This window comes from Tursiops truncatus, chromosome 14 (assembly GCF_011762595.2).
Source record: "Tursiops truncatus isolate mTurTru1 chromosome 14, mTurTru1.mat.Y, whole genome shotgun sequence".
Lineage (NCBI taxonomy): Eukaryota > Metazoa > Chordata > Mammalia > Artiodactyla > Delphinidae > Tursiops > Tursiops truncatus.
In genome coordinates this window covers 42,115,755-42,132,677 of record NC_047047.1, presented here as the reverse complement: position 1 = coordinate 42,132,677, position 16,923 = coordinate 42,115,755, and the positions used below count along the sequence as shown (strand labels likewise).

Here is a 16,923-nt window from a genome sequence, read left to right as displayed (position 1 = left end):
AAAAAGTTCTTATGCTACATATTTCTGGGTTCTGACCAGTTTCAGCTGTGACTATTACCTTTTTTAGTCATTTTTTTCTTTAGGCCGTGTCTACATATCATCTGGACTGTTGAGCAATATAATTAATTAATTACATGCCAGTCTTTACAATGGAGCAAGAATTATGCCAGTCTTTACAATGGAGCAAGAATTATTGACTGTCTCCAAATGGTTGACAATCAAGTTTATCTTAATGACCAAAGTAACTAAATGCATCTAATTGTTAATGAATTCAATTGACTATTAGTGATGCAATAGATTGCTCTTAATGGCCATTTGAAAATCAAGTAGGATTCAGATAGCTTTCAGAGCTTTCAGAACAATCAACTCTTTTAAAAGATTTTGCCATATGCTAATCCACTCTGATATGCAGACATGGAGAAAACTAAAGGTTTTTACAAAGTGGAGCGCCTTGATTTTTATTCATAACTAATAAGTTTTTTTTCCATGTGAAATTTGCTTTTCTTTTTCAACAAATCCAGGTCTTGGATGTTCAGGAAACTATAGATCGTCAACAGGGTAAAGAGTATGAACATGACCTTAGTGAGACAGAAAAAGCTATAGTCAGAGAAATGTGCAATGTAAGTTTAATGTGCTTTATTGTGTATTCTGTGTTGAAAACCTCATCATAGCTTAGTTATTGCTTCATGAATACATTCTTTTTAAAATGCTGGCCAAATGCCTTTATATTTTTATGTGAAAGTAAAACCAACCTTCCCTTGATTTTCTTTAGTAAATTTTATTGCAGTTTTTTTAACACAGTAATCATGTTGTAAAATATTCAGGTAAGCAAGAATCAGCCAATTTCTGTGTTGCAGAATGAATTGTGAAAGTTTTTGAATAAATTTTCTAAAATGTTACTAGTTTTGATAAAATAAGTTTCCATTTCATAATTTTCCTTAATTATGTTTAAAAACCTGTGATAAAGAAAACACAACCTTCTTCAGATTATTTGTAACTAGGGGAAAAAAATCCCTATCTTAATAGGTAATATTTGCTTAGTTCTTCATGCATGAGATATGTGTGCTCCTGTCATGCCAAGCAGTACCTTTACCTCTCAGTGGTTGATGCAAGCTCAAAATAGGAAGAGGTAGGTAGATACGAACTTAAGAGAGAGTTAGCTACACAGAAATCTACCTTATGAAGTCATAGAAAAGCACAGTTTAAAAAAAAAAAAAGACATGCTATTTTCACAGTGCACAGCCTGTGTAATTTTAGTTTAGTAATATGCTTGGATGTATCATTTGATCAAGACTATAATTTGTGAAGCTTGTTAAAAAGCTAAGTAGAATATGATAGGGGAAGACATTTCTTAAAAGCAAAAATTCATGGCTGATTATTTTAAGCACTGATTTGAATTGGCTTTATACTGTACTTTTATCCCTCTAGTCTTTGTTCATTAGGGTATCAAAATTGCTTGGAAATACCCTTCAGCTTTAGGCTATTAGGGCCAGCTATCTCATTTATGTACCTCCCTGAGGTGTTCCTGGAATCCCGTAAATGTTAAAGTAGGTCCCATGGGCATTTTAACACTCTTGCCCCAGCACATATAGGCTCCTGCTTGCTTGTGTTGTGGCTGCTTTCCTTTCCTACATATCTGTTTTTGTCTGTTTTCAAAAGGTCGTTGGTTCTAGATGTCATAATTTCCTAAATGCATCACTGTTCATCTTCTGTAGCTTTTTGCCTGTCCTTAAGGTTTTCAATTTGAACATTTCCCTCAGATAAATTTTAAAGTTCAGACATTAGGAATTGTAAAACTAGAAGGGACCATAGAAGGTCACACCTCCAGTGGTTCTCAAAGAGTCATATGAGGCTCCTTCATAATTCAGAGGTCTGGGTTTCACCCCAGATCATAGGCAGTTGGGTTAGGAAGTCCTCGATAAGAACCCCATACTTGCATTTTATATTTGAAGAAACTAAGATTCTGAAACTAAGTTACTTGCCCAAATTGTTCTCTAATGAACAGTGAAGTCAGATGTATACCCAGATTTTCTCTGAGGACCAGCCCGTTCCACTTTCCCAAGTGTAGTTAATCTAGGCACTGCCACTGCCATTTTCTTCCCTCAAGAATGAAAATCAACGTATTGGGCGGCCCAAAAATTTCGTTTGGGTTTTACTGTAACATCTGGTCAGAAAAAAACAGAACGAACTTTTTGGCCAACCCAATAGCTTGCAGAGGAGACCATCTCCATTGTGCTTAATGGCAGAACTTCTGTAAAACAGCAGGACTGTTTGTTTTTTGAGGAAAGATTTTTAGATATTAGAAAAGTTATTTCTGAGTCGTAGAAGCGACCCACTAATGAACTGGATCTTGATAAGTTTTGCATTGATTTTTGCTCACCTGTATTTCCAAAAATCCTTTATTGTCCTCTTCGTGTACCTTCAGAAGTTTTCTAGGGCATCTTTTATCACCGACATTTGAGAAAAAAATGTAGTTCAAATCTGATTATTAGCACTCTTATATTTGGAAACTATTTAAAAGCTAAGAGAAAAAATTGTTGATTTAAAATATTTGTGTCGAGACGAGGGGAAGAAGGTGGAAAAGTAAGGCACGGAGATCACCTTCCTCCCCACAGATACACCAGAAATACATCTACACGTGGAACAACTCCTACAGAACACCTACTGAACGCTGGCAGAAGGCCTCAGACCTTCCAAAAGGCAAGAAACTCCCCACATACCTGGGCAGGGCAAAATACCTGGGCAGGGCAAAAGAATAAAGAATAAACAGAGACCAAAGAATAGGGACGGGACCTGTACCAGTGGGAGGGAGCTGTGAAGGAGGAAAGGTTTCCACACACTAGGAAGCCCCTTCGCGGGCAGGGGTGGCGGAGGGGGAAGCTTCAGAGCTGCGGTGGAGAGCACAGCAACAGGGGTGCAGAGAGCAAAGTGGAGAGATTCCTGCACAGAGGATTGGTGCCGACCGGCACTCACCAGCCTGAGAGGCTTGTCCGCTCACCTGCTGGGGCGGGCGGGGCTGGGAGCTGAGGCTCAGGCTTCGGTCGGAGCGCAGGGAGAGGACTGGGGTTGGTGGCGTGAACATAGCCTGCAGGGGGTTAGTGCGCCACGGCTAGCTGGGAGGGGGTCCAGGGAAAAGTCTGGACCTGCTTTCTTCCCTCTTCGTTTCCTGGTGCACGAGGAGAGGGGATTAAGAGCACTGCTTAAAGGAGCTCCAGAGACGGGCGCAAGCCGGGGCTATCAGCGCGGACCCCAGAGACAGGCATGAGACGCTAGGCTGCTGCTGCCGCCACCAAGAAGCCTGTGTGCGAGCACAGGTCACTATCCACACCCCCCTTCTGGGGAGCCTGTGCAGCCCGCCACTGCCAGGGTCCCGTGATCCAGGGACAACTCTCCCGGGAGAACGCACGGCACACCTCAGGCTGGTGAACGTCATGCTGGCGTCTGAGGCCACAGGCTTGCCCTGCACTCCGTAACCCTCCCTCCTCCCAGCATGAGTGAGCCGAAGCAGCTGCTCCTTTAACCCCATCCTGCCTGAGCAAATGACAGACACCCTCTGGTGACCTACACGCAGAGGCGGGGCCAAATCCAAAGCTGAGCCCCAAGAGCTGTGAGAACAAAGAAGAGAAAGGAAAATCCCTCCCAGCAGCCTCTGAAGCAGCAGATTAAAGCTCCACAATCAAGTTGATGTACCCTGCATCTGTGGAATACATGAATAGACGAAGAATCATCCCAAATTGAGGAGGTGGACTTTGAGAGCAAGATTTATGATTTTCTCCCCTTTTCCTCTTTTTGTGAGTGTGCATGTGTATGCTTCTGTGTGAGATGTTGTCTGTATAGCTTTGCTTCCACTATTTGTCCTAGGGTTCTATCCATCTGTTTTTGGTTTTGTTTTCATTTTTTAAAAAAATTATTTTTTCTTATTATTTTTTATTTTAATAACTTTATTTTATATTCTTTCTTCCTTTCTTTCCTTCCTTCCCTCCTCCCTCCCTCCTTTCTTTCTTTCCTTGCTTCCTTTCTTTTTCTTTCTTTCTACTTTTTCTCCCTTTTATTCTGAGCTGTGTGGATGAAAGGCTCTTGGTGCTGCAGCCAGGAGTCAGTGCTGGGCCTCTGAGGTGGGAGAGCCAACTTCAGGACTCTGGTCCATAAGACACCTCCCAGCTCCACATAATATCAAACGGCGAAAATCTCGCAGAGATCTCCATCTCAACACCAGCACCCAGCTTCACTGAACGACGAGCAAGCTACAGTGCTGGACATCCTATGCCGAACAACTAGCAAAACAGGAACACAACCCCATCCATTAGCAGAGAGGCTGCCTAAAATCATAAGTCCACAAGACCCCAAAACACACCACCAGACATGGACCTGCCCACCAGAAAGACAAGATCCAGCCTCATCCACCAGAACATAGGCACTAGTCCCCTCCACCAGGAAGCCTACACAACCCACTGAACCAACCTTAGTTACTGGGCACAGACACCAAAAACAACGGGAACTATGACCATGCAGCCTGCAAAAAGGAGACCCCAAACACAGTAAGATAAGCAGAATGAGAAGACAGAAAAACACACAGCAGATGAAGGAGCAAGATAAAAGCCCACCAGACCTAACAAATGAAGAGGAAATAGGCAGTCTACCTGAAAAAGAATTCAGAATAATGATAGTAAAGATGATCTAAAATCTTGGAAATAGAATAGAGAAAATGCAAGAAACATTTAACAAGGACCTAGAAGAACTAAAGATGAAACAAGCAATGATGAACAACACAATAAATGAAATTAAAAAGACTCTAGATGGGATCAATAGCAGAATAACTGAGGCAGAAGAACGGATAAGTGACCTGGAAGATAAAATAGTGGAAATGACTACTGCAGAGCAGAATAAAGAAAAAAGAATGAAAAGAACTGAGGACAGCCTCAGAGACCTCTGGGACAACATTAAATGCACCAACATTCGAATTATAGGGGTTCCAGAAGAAGAAGAGAAAAAGAAAGGGACTGAGAAAATATTTGAAGAGATTATAGTTGAAAACTTCCCTAATATGGGAAAGGAAATAGTTAATCAAGTCCAGGAAGCACAGAGAGTACCATACAGGATAAATCCAAGGAGAAATACACCAAGACACATATTAATAAAACTGTCGAAAATTAAATACAAAGAAAGCATATTAAAAGCAGCAAAGGAAAAACAACAAATAACACACAAGGGAATCCCCATAAGGTTAACTGCTGATCTTTCAGCAGAAACTCTGCAAGCCAGAAGGGAGTGGCAGGACATATTTAAAGTGATGAAGGAGAAAAGCCTGCAACCAAGATTACTCTACCCAGCAAGGATCCCATTCACATTTGATGGAGAAATTAAAACCTTTACAGACAAGCAAAAGCTGAGAGAGTTCAGCACCACCAAACCAGCTTTACAACAAATGCTAAAGGAACTTCTCTAGGCAAGAAACACAAGAGAAGAAAAAGACCTACAATAACAGACCCAAAACAATTAAGAAAATGGGAATAGGAACATACATATCAATAATTACCTTAAATGTAAATGGTCTAAATGCTCCCACCAAAAGACACATTGTCTGAATGGATACAAAAACAAGACCCATTTATATGCTGTCTTACAAGAGACCCACTTCAGACCTAGAGACACATACAGACTGAAAGTGAGGGGATGGAAAAAGATATTCCATGCAAATGGAAAACAAAAGAAAGCTGGAGTAGCAATTCTCATATCAGACAAAAATAGACTTTAAAATGAAGACTATTAGAAGAGACAAAGAAGGACACTACATAATGAACAAGGGATCGATCCAAGAAGAAGATAAAACAATTGTAAATATTTATGTACCCAACCTAGGAGCACCTCAATACGTAAGGCAAATACTAACAGCCATAAAAGGGGAAATCGACAGTAACACATTCATAGTAGGGGACTTTAACACCCCACTTTCACCAATGGACACATCATCCAAAATGAAAATAAATAAGGAAACACAAGCTTTAAATGATACATTAAACAAGATGGACTTAATTGATATTTATAGGACATTCCATCCAAAAACAACAGAATACACATTTTGTCAAGTGCTCATGGAACATTCTCCAGGATAGATCATATCTTGGGTCACAAATCAAGCCTTGGTAAATTTAAGAAAATTGAAATTGTATCAAGTATCTTTTCCAACCACAATGCTATGAGACTAGATATCAATTACAGGAAAAGATCTGTAAAAAATACAAACACATGGAGGCTAAACAATACACTACTTAATACCGAAGTGATCACTGAAGAAATCAAAGAGGAAATCAAAAAATACCTAGAAACAAATGACAATGGAGACACGACAACCCAAAACCTATGGGATTCAGCAAAAGCAGCTCTAAGAGGGAAGTTTCAAGCAATACAATCCTACCTTAAGAAACAGGAAACATCTCAAATAAACAACCTAACCTTGCACCTAAAGCAATTAGAGAAAGAAGAACAAAACAACCCCAAAGTTAGCAGAAGGAAAGAAATCATAAAGATCAGATCAGAAATAAATGAAAAAGAAATGAAGGAAACGATAGCAAAGATCAATAAAACTAAAAGCTAGTTCTTTGAGAAGATAAACAAAACTATAAACCATTAGCCAGACTCATCAAGAAAAAAAGGGAGAAGACTCAAATCAATAGAATTAGAAATGAAAAAGGAGAAACAACAACTGACACTGCAGAAATACAAAAGGTCATGAGAGATTACTACAAGCAACTCTATGGCAATAAAATGGACAACCTGGAAGAAATGAACAAATTCTTAGAAATGCACAACCTGCCAAGACTGAATCAGGAAGAAGTAGAAAATATGAGCAGACCAAACACAAGCACTGAAATTGAAACTGTGATTAAAAATCTTCCAACAAACAAAAGCCCAGGACCAGATAGCTTCACAGGCGAATTCTATTAAACATTTAGAGAAGAGCTAACACCTATCCTTCTCAAACTCTTCCAAAATATAGCAAAGGGAGGAACACTCCCAAACTCATTCTACGAGGCCACCATCACCTTGATACCAAAACCAGACAAGGATGTCAGAAAGAAAGAAAACTACAGGCCAATATCACTGATGAACATGGATGCAAAAATCCTCAACAAAATACTAGCAAACAGAATCCAACAGCACATTAAAAGGATCATACACCATAATCAAGTGGGGTTTATTCCAGGAATGCAAGGATTCTTCAATATATGCAAATCAATCAATGTGATAAACCATGTTAACAAACTGAAGGAGAAAAACCATATGATTCTCTCAATAAATGCAGTGAAATCTTTCGACAAAATTCAACACCCATTTATGATAAAAATCCTGCAGAAAGTAGGCATAGAGGGAACTTGAGCTCATGCAGCTCAGTAACAAAAAAACAAACAACCCAATCCAAAAATGGGCAGAAGACCTAAATAGACATTTCTCCAAAGAAGATATACAGACTGCCAACAAACACATGAAAGAATGCTCAACAGCATTAATCATTAGAGCAATGCAACTCAAAACTACAATGAAATATCATCTCACACCAGTCAGAATGGCCATCATCAAAAAATCTAGAAACAATAAATTCTGGAGAGGGTGTGGAGAAAAGGGAACACTATTGCACTGCTGGTGGGAATGTGAATAGCCACTATGGAGAACAGTATGGAGGTTCCTTAAAAAACTACAAATAGAACTACCACATGACCCAGCAATCCCACTACTGGGCATATACCCTGAGAAAACCATAATTCAAAACGAGTCATGTACCAAAATGTTCATTGCAGCTCTATTTACAATAGCCAGGACATGGAAACAACCTAAGTGTCCATCATCAGATGAATGGATAAAGAAGATGCGGCACAAATATACAATGGAATATTACTCAGCCATAAAAAGAAACGAAATTGAGCTATTTGTAATGAGGTGGATGGACCCAGAGTCTTGTCATACAGAGTGAAGTAAGTCAGAAAGAGAAAGACAAATACCGTATGCTAACACATATATATGGAATTTAAGAAAAAAAAATGGTCATGAAGAACCTAGGGGTAAGACGGGAATAAAGACACAGACCTACTAGAGAATGGACTTTAGGATATGGGGAGAGGGAAGGGTAAGCTCTGACAAAGTGAGAGAGTGGCATGGACATATATACACTACCAAATGTAAAATAGATAGCTAGTAGGAAGCAGCCGCATAGCACAGGGAGATCAGCTTGGTGCTTTGTGACCACCTAGAGGGCTGGGATAGGGAGGGTGGGAGGGAGACACAAGAGGGGAGAGATATGGGGACATATGTATATGTATGACTGATTCACTTTGTTATAAAGCAGAAACTAACACACCATTGTAAAGCAATTATACTCCAATAAAGATGTAAAAAAATATTTGTGTCACCATGGTAAGTTATATATCAAAAACAGCAAATATTGGAGATTAAAGAAAAATACAGATTGTGAGACAGTTTCATAGTTTGTAAGAAATAACTTACGTAAGATTATGAAACCTATTAGAGGAACTATGTGCTTTTACAGTAACGTCACAGAAATGTAAAGCTTTCTCAGAATGTGATAGCCGTTAAAAGACTCAGAGCTTGTTTCATCTCAGTGTCTGGTATTTTTTCTGGAGATAAGTTAACATCTATACAATGGAAAGACTCTTCTTCACAGCACCAAGTGCTTTTATTCTCTTCCCAAGCTATACCCCAAACATACACTGCCCTCTAAGAAATAGTAAATCTATCTTGTAGTCTTAGTTATCTTAGGTTTGTCTGTTTGGCTGTTGTCAATTCCCTGAGAACAGTTGAAATACTTGACTGGTCATCTCAGATACCCACCTGTTCTGCTTTCAGTTAGTGAGTCACTACTCTGTGTCCGCCTTAATATTCTGTATCCTTGGCTTATTTCAGAGTCCTGCCTTCTCTGAGTTTCCTTTCACCACATAGTAATTTCAGGGTTAAGGCCCATTGCATTCTACATTTGAATACTTGAAGAGGGGTTGCACTTTTGAGTTGTAATCATCTACTGCCTTACGTCCCTGATCATTTGGCTCTATCCTCTGCTTCTAACCAAGACATCAAAGCGTTCTGGGTAGATGTAATTACGTATACCATTTAAGGGCTAGAAAGGCAAAGTCCATAGCATTCCTTGGCTTCCTGATTCAGAATTTGTGCCTCTTCAGTCAGTGTACTGAGAAATGACACTTTCCTAGCTCCCTTGGGTACAATTTGAGCCATCCATTGCTATATCATTCCTTTCCAAATAGTTAAGGACCATACTACAGTTCCCTTCAAACATGACAATATCTCCATCCCATAGTTGTGCCTGCTAAAACAGAGAGACTAATAGTTACATGGGCTTCGAAATGAAGGTAGACAGAACCCTATATATTCTTATGTAGTACTGTGAATAGTACTTGGCTTCCCTGGAGTATCTGCTCTTTTTAAAAGAGAAAACAGAGAAACACAATCTATGAATAATTAATGAGCCAACGGGTTTGTATTCATGTTAGAGCGATGTAAATTTTTGTGGAATTAATCTGATCATAATCCTAATAGTGAAACACTCTAAGAGGGTTATGACTTACTGTGTGTGTTTCCTAATTAATGTTAGTATATTGGTATGTCGTTGTTGAATTCAGTAACAATTACTTATTAATCTCACCTTTTGCTACTGTCCCTTTAAAATGGACCAGTTTTTAGCATATTGTAGTTGTATCTATTTTAGTGACTCTTGAATTTATTCTTATCTTTTCCCTGCATCTGTATGCTTTCTGTTGTGGTAATCCGAGATACCATATTGGGTAGCTAAGATTTATGATAACTGAGGCCCCCATTTCGCAGGGGAAACCAGGGAACTCTACCACTGACCCTTAATGCTACCACCTCGGGGACTTTAAACCACTAAGGACAATGAAGGAGCGTTTGTTCTTAGCTATTTAACATTTTGGTATCCCTTATTTTAGAGGTATAATATAGGAACCAGGATGATTTTGCTCATGTGTTCTTAATTCTGGCTAGGTATTAGAATCATGTTGAAAGCTTTTAAAACAAAAAATAGATGACCATACCTGTCTGAGTAACTCCCAGTGTGCAGTGTGCAGCTAGAGTTGAGGACCACTCTCACAGCTAGTGTAAGCTGGCACGTCATTCTTTAATTCTGACCCTGGTTGCTAACAAAGCGTCGTAGTCCCATCTGTTGAGCAGTTCTTGTGATTTAGAAACTTGTATCACATTTCATTTTGTGTTTGTGTTTGACAAAATATGTGAATATTTTGTCTCTTGTCTTATATTCCTTTTTGTCCCTCTCATAGATTCCCGCTTAGAACAAAAAAACATATACATGTCTTTGTGGAAGAGGACAATTAAGATGCTTACTTTTTTTTCTTAAGGTTGTATGGAGGAAACTTGGAGATGCTGCAGGTTCGTGTCCTGGAATTAGGCAGCATTTGTCTGGAAACCAGTACAAAGGACCCATGTGAGAAGGACTCTCTTTCAAACATGACATCACCACTGCCAGAGAGACAGAAGAAAAGAGTGGATTTTCACAAACCTGGACTCATGGAATAACATGGAGTGATTGTACATTGCACATATTTTCCCTCTAAAATCTTTAGTGTAACTGAAGTTGTATTTTGTCTCTCACTTCAATGTTCACAACAGTCAATCTCAAACAAGGTAGCTTTGAAAATCACCATTTTGGTACCAATATTTTCATTAGAACTAAAAGTTTTTGACTCTTCAGATGGAAAATTGTAATTGGGAAACCTGCATGATTGGAAGAGTCCAGTAGAGCCTCTGTGGTTTTGATAGAATTGAATCATTGCATATAATGGTGGGAGTGTTCTACCATATTGTTCAAGATAAGAGGTGGTTTCCAGCTTCCCAAGTTGGAGAGTTGGTCACCTATTATATTTTAGTTAATAAAATACTAGTTTCTGATGCATAATTGATTTGAACGCAAGATAAGATTAGGTTTCTGGGATTTCGTTTTGACTTTTGAGGTGCTAAAAATACCACATAAATTTTCCTTACCAGCTAGGAGGGTAGCAGGACTTTGTCAAGTGCTTATCAGCGAGTACCATTTATTTTAATTGATCAAAGTAAATATATCTTTTCTTTTCATCTTAATGTATTGCTCATGAAGACACATCTTGGGAACACATCAACCTCCATCTTCAGTGTATTCGTTAATGTTAATATTAACAGTTTCAATTAAAGAACAAGCAAACAATTTTTCTAAGTGTTTCCAGCCGTGAGATGTTAATTTCTACAATTTAATTTCTAGACATGCTGTTATACTTAATAAACTTTCTGTAAACTTTAAAATATTGCACTGCATTTATGAAAAAAGCTTTCTTAGCCTACAGCAGTTATCTAACATTTTATGAAACTGACGCATGTCCTTCATTATTGAAGCTAAAAGCTCTTGTTCAGATTGCTTGAGGTTTGAAAAGGAGGTGTGCTAGCTTTGCTTTGCTTTCCTTATTTTTGGTGTATATATATATATTTTATATATATATATATATATATAAATAGACTGTGTGTATTGGAAATGCTATGATAGGTATTTTGTGTTTATCCAAATGCAACGATAGTTTCTTGTATGAATGTGCAAGAGGCCTGTGAACGAATGCTAACTTTATATTGTAGTTTAAGATTATAAAAGTAGGAATGCAACAATTCCCAGTTTTCTTCTAAATTACTTAGATTTGATTCATAGCAGATATTCTGTCGTTGCTCTTGTTTTTAAACAGGCTCATTACACATGTAGTAATTGTCATTGGTGAAGGAATTGTTACACTTTTTTGAATGTTATTGTGATGAAAAAGCAGCCCTCTGGTCTCAGAAAATATTTATGAATTAATTTGCTATAGAATTCTCTAATTATTGTAATTGGGTTACCATTTAAGCTTTTCTTTTAAAATGTTATATATTTTAAGAATATTATTACTCTATAAAAGAAAATTGCTATATTTACACCTTCTCTTGAAAAGCCTTCATCATTAAATTGTTGTATTCCTACACTCTGAAGACATTTAAAACAAGCTTCTGTGCCTGCAGTAGAGCCTGCAGAAGCTAATACAAGGAACACTGGTCTTTTGACAAAATACTTGTGTAAATTTTGATACTGTATTAAAACTATTTTTTTAAAGTTCTGCATAAAATTGACTCATCAAGTATATGTGTTCATCTTAGCAATGATAATAAATTATTTAATCTCAGTGGTTTTTTTCTCCAAAATGTTTTTCCTAAATGGAGATTTCTAATAGTCACTAAATATCATATTACTCCTGTATGATGACAGTAATGTAGTAATACAGATGATTCATTATCTTAAATACAAGACAAAGGCATGTTTAAATATGCGCTTAATGAGGGATTTAATATTGAGATTCCTCAATTCATTATTTTCTAGTATAATGTAGTTAAAAATTTAGAATATTTAAGAATATTTAAAAATTAGTTATAAACTCTTTCCCTTGTTCTTCTAATTCATATAGAATAAGATTAAACTTCAATTATTTATTATTAAAATATTAGTAATAATCACAAGAAAATACACCAGAGAGAAAATATTAAAGAAATGGAAAACTCGGCATCTGTATTTAAGAAGCTTATACATTATTGGGGAAAGATAATATACACATATGACCAAGACGTAAATTAGAGAACACACACACACACACGCTCAGGTAGAGAACTTGGAAATCACTCACACCCTACACTTAGCATTAGTCTGTACTTTAAATGACATAGTAGATGGACAGCCCAGGGCCTGAATCTTGCTACTGCCCAATATGTTTATCAGTAAGAGTGAGTGGCACCCTTCTGTTACATGACCAGCTTATTAGCTTATGATTTCATTTTCCCTGGAACAAAGGTTAATTTACATATCTTAGTAGATGATCTTCACCAGCCTTGAAGTTGACTGTCAGTCTATCAGAATCTAAGCTTTTTAAATTAATGCTTTGTAAGTTTCTAGCACATGCTCAAGGCACTACAGAAAATTTAGATCATATGTGACATTCAGCAAAATGCGGACAGTCTAATTGGGATGATTGTTTGACAGTTCAGTTAACTTTTAATGAATGCCTACCACTACCATATGAGTAAACACACTTTGGTTCCTCACTCAGGATGCTGACTGTTCAAGAAATAATATGGAACCGTAGTATCTTGGATACCAGCAGAAGCTTCCTTTATCCTTGAGATCTAGATAAGGTTGCCTCAGACATCTATTTTCATCATCTTGAGGAAGTGCTAAGTCTCCTAGTGCCTTCCACTCATTTCCAGAGTTTTCACTCTATGTAAGCATCCTGTTGCCTCATTCTGCTTCACCTCAAGTGCAAACTGATTCTCCATTAGAAATCTTGTCACCCGTTCTTGGAAAGGATCTGCCTACTTCAAGCTGTCTTATCAAAGTAAATTCCCAACAAGCTCAAGACACTTCTATGAGGAATTCATACATTGACTTCTAAAAGAAAAATTTCTCCATCTCATTACACAATTAAAGGACAATATATCAGATTGAACCATATGAGATTGCCAATATTTGTCCATCTTTGGATTACCAAAACAGCATACGGTACAACTTCGTATGATTAAGAGATTTTTGGTGGGAATAAACAATAGAAGTTTGCGTCAGCATATTGAGCTGGAGCAATATAAAGTATGCTTTACTACATGCAGCACTGAATAAAGGCCTTTGGCTTAGCGAGGCTGACTTTGGGGCGGCAAGTTCAGCACGTGACTATAATTAGCTCTGTGCATTTGAGACTTATTGAGCCTCAGTGTCCTGATGTGCTGAGTGGAGGTAACATCTATCTTGCTGAGTTACTGTAAGGTTCTTAGTAGCCTTCCTAGTTCCAAAGTTCAATGATCTTGACAGTCCACAAGAAACATTGGCAATCCTTTAAGACATAGGAGCCTAGACCCGTGAGCTGTGGCCGTTTATACCATTAGGCTAAGGGAAGGAACCACAACACTGAAGGGACTCTTATCTACCACACAGATTCTAGCTGCCCATTCGTACTTTCAAGCTCTGTTCTGTATGTATCATCAGCCTACCACAGGCCTTGCTATGACCAATCACATACTGTGATTCTGGAAATGGAGAAAAAGGACATGTGTCTGATTCTGATACAGGAACAGTATGTTTGAAAAACCATTTAATTCTGAATTTGTTTTTCATGTCACTGTAGGCATAATACTTTCAATTCAAAATGGCAGAATGAGTACCTGCTGCAGCTTCCCCCTCTTGCCTTGAACCCTAAAAATGATCGAAAAGATACTTAATAAACTCATAATTCCAGTAGAACATAAAAAGTACTGTACTCTGTGGACCAGCAATTATGATGAATTCTTGAAAGAAGGGAGACAAACACTATCTCGTTGAAGAATGGATCCATAATTCAAAGTACATGATGGAGGGTATTGTTTAAAAAGGAGGCGTGGCTGCAAGGATGTTTCAAACAAGGAAGAGTTTGATACACACATTGCATGGAGATTCTGGGATAATTGACAATAGCCAGACGTTTTGACTCCTGCATATAACCTTTCTCTCCCTGGGTCAGACATAGAACACACAGATAATTACTCACAGGCTGGAATAGAGAGTAGTAAGTATGACTGAGTCAGAGACACAGTGCAAAGTCTTTGGATTGGTAACACCCAGAGGAAAAGGGACCCTCTGTACTCAGATCCTTGGCTACTGATACACCCTGCCTAGGAGTTTGTCCCACCACCTCCTTTGCACTTAATTTAGAGAGGCTGAAGTATCTCCAAAACCCAGCGTCCTGACCTGCTTCTTTAGGCAAGTGGTAGAATAAACCCAGGAGGCTAATAGGAAATTTTAATACTAACATGAGTATACAACCAAACATCACCCAACATTTCTCTCACTGTCTTCCATTTCCTTCATCGATCCTTCCTTCTCTTTCCTAGTTGTTTTCTAACTGCTGTATTGTATGAGTTTAAATGTTAAAGGTACTTCAAAACCATCTGGAAGTAAGAAGAAATCATAAGTGAAGCACAGTCTCATTTAACTGAAATCTAAGAATCTCTTTAAAAAGCAATATCCTCTCATTTTGCATAAATGTTTCTCAGAGTTTTGATGCCCAAGTTATAATTCCATTTGGTCTTATTACCAAGGTTTTCATTTCCTATCCCAGGACCTTTAGTTTTCTAGATCCTGTTCTAAAGTGATAGCATACAATATACAACATCATACTTGCCATGGCAACAACAGATTCATATGCTAATCAGGAATGCAGCACATTTGTGTTTTATAGAAGCACAAAGGCCTCTAAAATTGGCCTTTGATTCTATGGGCCATTGTTGGGTGTGGGCCAAGCTGGATGGGCTTAATACAGCATTATACAAAATCTGTTTTCCCTTTGCAAAAATCTGGATTAGATATGAATGGGTTTCTGACAGTCCAGATAACAGTCTCTGGGGCTTTTTCTTTCTTTTTTTTTTTTTTTTAATAACCATCACCATTCCCCAGGCTCAGTCTAGCCCTACCACTCAATATTGAACACATTGATTGGCTACCCAAGATTCAGTTTTCTCTTTTTCCTAAGACAGTTCTCCTTTGGTGTAGAAAGACAATGCTCTTCTACACTGTCCAAGAGAGTCAGGAGAAGTGTTTCCAACTCCATAGCTGAATCTTATTTTAAGGCCTAGACTCACAAAGTCCATCTTGGTAATCTCATCCTACTTGCTAGTAATTGATTCAGGAAGCCAATCTTCAGCCAATCAGCACACAGCATTCCTATGGCCCAACTGTGGCAACATGGCCTAACAAGGCTCATCTAAATTCTTGGGGAAGAAAGTTTATTTTGTGGGTAGGGGAGAGGCTTTTTTTTCTCTTGTTGGATATATAAGGAAGAGTTGTCTGTTGCAAAAAGCTATGTTGGCTGTTATTGAGAAGTCATCCAGAGGAGAAAGCATGCATACAGTTAAGGGGAGGGCCAAGAGAACTGGGGAGAAAGGGAGCTGAACTTTGATTATACCTTGTCTGGAGTCCACCCTACTTCTGGACTCTCAGAGAGATTCCAATTTTCCTTACTGTTTTTGATTTGGGATTCTTTTACTGACTAATATTGTACACTTTAAATGTTATGAATTGAATATCTGGTCTCCTGATGTGGAAAACTGCAGGATATTCTATGATGATGGCTTAGTTGTATTGGGAAGAACAAGGAGTGTGTTCAAACAACTGATTCCTCTAACTACTGTCACAAAAGAGAGGTTCTGTGTTATCTTTATGTAGTCGAATAAAAAGAAATTAGCAAGAAGGGAGATCAAGATGGTGGACGATGTGGAGCTTATTTCCCCCCCCACAGACACCTCAAAAATATATCTGCAGGTGGAACAATTCCCATGGAAAACTAACTGGAAACTGGCAGAAAGACTCATAAAACCAATGCTGAGGGGACTTCCCTGGCGGTTCAGTGGTTAAGACTCTGTGCTTCCAAGGCAGGGGGCATGGATTCGATCCCTGGTCGGGGAACTAAGATCCCACACACTGCATGGCATGGACAAAAATGAATAAATAAATAAATAAAATTTTTAAAAAGACAACAATGCTGCAAGAAAGATACACACGTATTTGGGTAGGATAGGAAGAGAAGCATTGGGTCAGGATCTGTGCCCCTTGGAGGGGACCAAGAGGAAAAGGGAGATTGCACAGGCAGACAGTCACCCTGGGTAGTGAGTGGGTCGAGCCACAGACTGGGTATCCCAGTCCTGGGGTCCTATGTATAGGAGACAAGCCCATTTGGCTAATTGGAAAAGCATTGGGACAGATAGACTGGAGAAGTCTAGACTCCACTCCTGAGGAGTGTGCATGTGCTGGTTTGCCCCCTGGCATGGCAGAGAAAGGTCCCTAGCCCAAGCCAAGTGAACGCTCTG

General features: G+C 38.6%; 1 protein-coding gene across 6 annotated transcripts in view; it reads left to right on the top strand.

Moving 5' to 3' along the window:
* The window catches only part of CCDC85A (coiled-coil domain containing 85A), a 202,797-nt gene extending 190,567 nt beyond the window's left edge, over positions 1-12,230 (top strand). For 4 of the 6 annotated variants that reach the window (XM_033838542.2, XM_019942530.3, XM_019942532.3 and 1 more), the window contains one exon: positions 10,398-12,230. In XM_033838542.2, coding sequence (XP_033694433.1) covers positions 10,398-10,487 — 90 coding nt within the window. In that variant the 3' untranslated portion in view covers positions 10,488-12,230. Of the gene's footprint in view, positions 1-521; positions 621-10,397 lie in introns of all 6 variants that reach the window. The other 2 variants (XM_033838540.2, XM_033838541.2) reach the window with 1 other exon arrangement.
* Positions 12,231-16,923: the final 4,693 nt, after the last annotated feature.